At 41.7% G+C, this 5,079-nt stretch overlaps 1 protein-coding gene across 1 annotated transcript in view; it reads left to right on the top strand.

Moving 5' to 3' along the window:
• LOC118339337 (LIM and senescent cell antigen-like-containing domain protein 1) overlaps positions 1-5,079 on the top strand; it is a 13,999-nt gene continuing 8,920 nt past the window's right edge. The window contains exons 1-2 of the mRNA XM_035676922.1: positions 1-334; positions 3,997-4,156. Coding sequence (XP_035532815.1) covers positions 123-334; positions 3,997-4,156 — 372 coding nt within the window. The 5' untranslated portion in view covers positions 1-122. The remainder of the gene's footprint in view (positions 335-3,996; positions 4,157-5,079) is intronic.

Genomic DNA, 5,079 nt, shown 5'->3' with positions numbered 1-5,079 from the left:
TCCCACTGTTTACTGGATTGGAAACATACATTGAACAAACACTGAGGATTTGAGGGTTTAGATTTTTTGACAGCAGCTGTTAGATGGACTTTATTTTTTTAAGTTCATTTGGACAGCTGTAGATGAGTATGGAGATGAACGGTCGCGTCCTGCCTCCGTCAATACCTGAGGATGCAGAAGCCCCGGACCACGTTCCTCACGGGGGGGTTAACGGTTACCACCAGAGGCTTCAGGGTGGTGACGGGGGAGAGGCGGAGGTCCCAGTGTCCAAATCCCAGAGACGAAAGAGCGATGTCAAAGTCTATAAGGAGTTTTGTGATTTCTATGCTCGCTTGTAAGTACACACTTTAAAAGAAAGGAGTGAACGCACTGTAGTTAGTTGTCGCCGAGGTGAAGAAGCTTAAATGTAAAAGAAAACAAATCTAATTACAGGAATACCTAGTGAATATGTTTCATTATTATTACTTATATGTGTGAGATTTTTCACCAGATTTTAGTCAGCAGCTTGTAAAACCTTCCGTGAAACCTACCTTATCTGCTGAGCCACCAAAAGCCACCAACAGAGCATAGACTGGGAGGAGTCCAGATGTCGGATGAATAACTAACATGCCAATTAAACTGACAGGGAGAAAATGCGGTGAGTAGTAGTGGACGTGTGAGTTAAGGAATTCAGTCTGCTCCTACGCCGACATGGTACGAGTCTGTGTGCTCTGAGCTTACTGTAGTGTTACAGAATGTGAAGAATTCAGATATTGGAGGAGCTGGATTTAGCAGCCCAGTTTGATTTGCTTAAGCTGCCTTTAGGTGCCATGTTTGTGCAGGGGGAGCTACAGGAGGGAGCACACAAGAAGGGCTATTTCTGTGCCAAAGGGGGGAGTTGTTATGCAAAGTAGAATATGTCAACTGGCATTCAAAGTATGAGGGACAGGAAGGCTAAATATACACAGCGTAGTTCTGACTGATCTGGCATCTTTGTGGGCTGTAGGGAAACATGGACGTAGGGTCACCCCCAGGTTTGTGAAGGGAGCTTTTCTTTCTTGTGTTGAAGACAATGAAAACTACATTTTGGGTGAAGTTATAAGAGCTGACAAGCAGCAGTGAGTCCGGTCAGTCTTGGAGACAGTGAAGCTCTGTTATCTTCAAGACTCCACAGACACACTTTAGTAACATCTTTGGTCAGTTATGTTGAGATATGAAACCTTGTCAGTGTCCATCAGTATGAATTGAATGCTGTACACAAACTGGGGTTGAGAAAACACAAATATCCAATGATGGAGCCTGTAATTTCTCTAAAGTTACTGGTCAGAATAAAGCAGTGCAGTAACAAGAACACCATCGACCTTTGAATCTTCAGACAGCCGTCAGCAGTATCTAGAGCTCATCTCTCCATTATATTGTCCTACTGTAGTGTCTGCAGATGTGAACATACCACTGAGGGAGAAGTAGAGGAGATGCTAAAGAAAAGAAACTGAAGACAAGTGGAGGCCAGGAGAGGGAGGGTGGAGGCAACAGAAGGTATTCATAACAGAAGTGATAGTCTGCATCCTTTCCCTTCGCTGACAACCAGACTCCATTTATAGTCACGGGTCAGCATGGTGGGCTCAACGGGGGGGAGGAGAGTCATGTGTGGATACTTTCATCTGTCTGGTTACGATGCCTTTTTCTGCCTCAAACATTTACCGAAAACTGATGCTGAATCTAACAAATAGATTTAAGTATATTATGTTTAAATTGTACTTATGTTTTAGTTTAAAGGGCTGTTAAATGGTTTAGTGGCAGCGAGTGCTGCAACCAACTGAGTACCACTCACCTTCCAACCATATAGGAGAAACTACGGTGGTTGCAAAACTCAAAAGAACATAGACTCCATAGAAGAGGACCAACTCCATCTGTAGATAAAAACTACTCATTTTAAAGGAACAAAAACATAATGATTCTTATTTTCAGGTGATTACATCTGAATATTATATTCCAGTTTGGCCCATTGTTACTCGCTGGAAGTCAGCTGAAGACTATAAAGTTAGCACAGGGATAGTAGTTGGCACTTGACAACCGGTGGGACGCTGGTGAGGGATTATGTCCTCTGTGCAGCACTAACGACTCCCTGAGACTGACTGGTCTTCTGCCTGAGTCCTCTCTAAGTAGTGGGTGTTACAGTTACAATATGGACTGTGAGAATATGGCCCATGCATTTTTAAATAAAGACAACCTATCTTGTTGTAGCCCTCAGACTGCGTATAGGCTTGGTGCTGGAGGCAGATAGGAGGAAATGCCTAAGGGATGTATCACTTCCTCCCACAAATCCTTTGGACAGGGCAGGGCTGTCAGTGTGTGTGATACCAGGCCAGACAAGGTATATAAAACAATATGTATTTGTCTGAGAGGAGTGGACAGATGGAAGCTGTCTGTGTTCCTGCACCTTGATTCAATGTAGTATAAAAAATATACCAGCTACTTTTTCTTTTTCCTTTTTGTTTTTTCGGTAGAGCTGAGATGTGCATTGTTAAAATGACAAGACTGAAGTGTTGAGCAGTGAGTCCCAAATTGATCTAACTAAGTTAATATGAACAGATGGCATCACTGCATAAAAATCTTACATTGTGTGTGTGTGTGTGTGTGTGTGAGTGTGTGTTGCCTGGATACACTTTGGTATTCTGACCTTTCAAACAAAACAGACGAGTCAGGATGGTCCCACCGTTCTCTCTTCCTTTTTCCTTTTCTCTTTCTGCCTGCAACTTGTTCCCTCTTCACTTCACAGCTGGTGTCAGGTGTTATCAGTGTTTTTATTGTGTGGGTTCGAAACAGTGTGATCATTTTGTTTTCTGGTCCTTATTTGGAGGCATATAGAGGAAAAAGTCAGCTGTATGAAGGGTTCTTGTTTCTGTATTTGAATCTGTATAGTGTCAGTCAGATTTGTTCTCATACTAACCTCTAACTAAGGTTTTTTTTTAAACTTCTTTGTGCTGTGACAAATGATAAAAACACATGAACATGAATAAATACCCTGTTGTAAAGCCGGTGGCAGTTTTTTGGGTGTGACCACATTTGTGCTGCAGGTTCTGGCACCAGTACCTTCAGTGGAAAAAATGATTAGCCCGGGGCCCTGCCCTGTTGATGTATTACACTGATGTTTTGCAGAACGGCCATAAAACAATTCTGATTGTTCAATAAAAGGGCAGGATTGATATGTCGTACTAACTCTCGGTCTCACTAGGTTTGTTCCTCAGATACTCTGTTTGAACAGCGCAGATGAAACAGCTTGTCTCTCATAAGACAACGCGCAGGTTTCCAGCCTCGTTGATTCCCGCACCCTGATAAGCAGCGCCAAAATAAACCTAGAATCAAGATATTGTGTGTGTGTGTGTGTTTGCATGGGCTGATTACCTCTTACGTCACATTTTCCCCTCACTTCTCTACTTTGTCCTTTTACTGAGAACAACTTCCAGCAGTTTTCATGACAGGAGAAACATTTGATAGATGTTATAATATCGGTCCTGACATGATCCTGGTAGTTTCCATTATGTGTCTGTCTCTACGTCGTTGGCATGACTAAAGAAATAATACTTACAGAAACAAATGTATGCCAACGTATGAAGAATACACTACACTTACTGTTTTAAATTAAGATATCAAGATATATACTGTACTTCAGACATAAAACATTAGATATAGCAGAAACCGTCTTATTAACAAACATTCAAATCATAAAACACTTATCACACTCGTCTGTTTGAGACAATTTAGTTTGAAACTTCTCACCAGTACCAATAACCAAACAAAAACAGTCAAATATAGTGTTATACTAATACAGTGAATATATAATAGATCAGCAGTAAACTATAATTCTCCCTTTAAACCTTTATACAGTAAATCTGATATTCTTTGTTGCATTGGTTGCAGTGTGATTTATTTTACAGTAAACTACTACGAATTATTTTTAACGTGTGTTTTGACGGCGTCAGTGTACTCTGATCCTGATTCTTCTCTTCCTTCCAGCAACATGGCCAATGCTCTGGCCAATGCCATGTGCGAGCGCTGCAAGAGTGGCTTCGCCCCGGCCGAGAAGATAGTGAACAGTAACGGGGAACTCTACCACGAGCAGTGCTTTGTGTGCGCCCAGTGTTTCCAGCAGTTCCCAGAGGGACTCTTCTATGAGGTAACACTTTGTCCACACCGTCGTCTCGTCAGTGTGACTTCATCGTCCAATAAAAGATGCATGACGCAGTAACTGACACACCTAGAGGGCATTTGGATTATAAAGCAGAAGTACAAATACTCATGATGGGTCAATGAACTGGCTTTCTGTTTCGTGCAAGGCTGTTGTTAGCGCACATTCCTCAGACAAAGAATCTAAACACATGGTCCTGTTGAGGTAAATAAAGAGGGGTTAGCACAACCCTTAATGCAGCACTGAATCATAAGAAGCCCACTTCCAGTAAGCTGTTTGCTCACCAGCCCAGATGTCTCTCCGGCAGGCCCCAGAGAGCCTGGTGCTCCTCTGTTTATCAAAGGGAAGGTGTCTCTAATGCTGCGATCAATATGAACATCAAGGGCTTTACACAAACATTTGATTCCCTGTAAATAACTCTGCTTAAAGCCATACATAAACAACAACTTCTTTTTTACAAATGTGTTTTTAAAAGGTTTTTAAAAGGTAAAAAATCCATCAGTTGTGTTAAAAACATAACAAAAATCCACACCAAGAACTATTTAAAATCATTTTCACTATGTAGAAATTCTAAATAGATGTCTTTTTTAGCGTCCTCATTATATATATTGTATTAAACAATGCTTTTGTACAGAAAGTGTGAGTCCGTGGTGCACTGACGGCTGACACGGCCATGCTTCCACAGACTAGTATCACATGGGGACTTGTGACTTCGGACATGTGATTTAGATTTTTAACCCCAAATCTGCATTTTGTGAAGAAAGAGCCATTCCTTGCTAAATCTGCCATCCATCTTTTCGAGCTTGTACTCAAACAAGTCACATTTCTACATCGTCTGGCACATTTGGGTTTCAGCACAGCCTGAAGGGCTCGTTCACATATTTTCTGCTCTTTTCCCCCTTTTTGCTTTC

The sequence above is a fragment of the Morone saxatilis genome, unplaced genomic scaffold (assembly GCF_004916995.1).
Source record: "Morone saxatilis isolate NCDOM2014 unplaced genomic scaffold, NCSU_SB_2.0 Contig5, whole genome shotgun sequence".
In the NCBI taxonomy this organism is placed as follows: Eukaryota; Metazoa; Chordata; class Actinopteri; family Moronidae; genus Morone; species Morone saxatilis.
The sequence above is the reverse complement of the archived record's forward strand: the minus strand, read 5'-3'. Positions and strand labels throughout refer to the sequence as shown.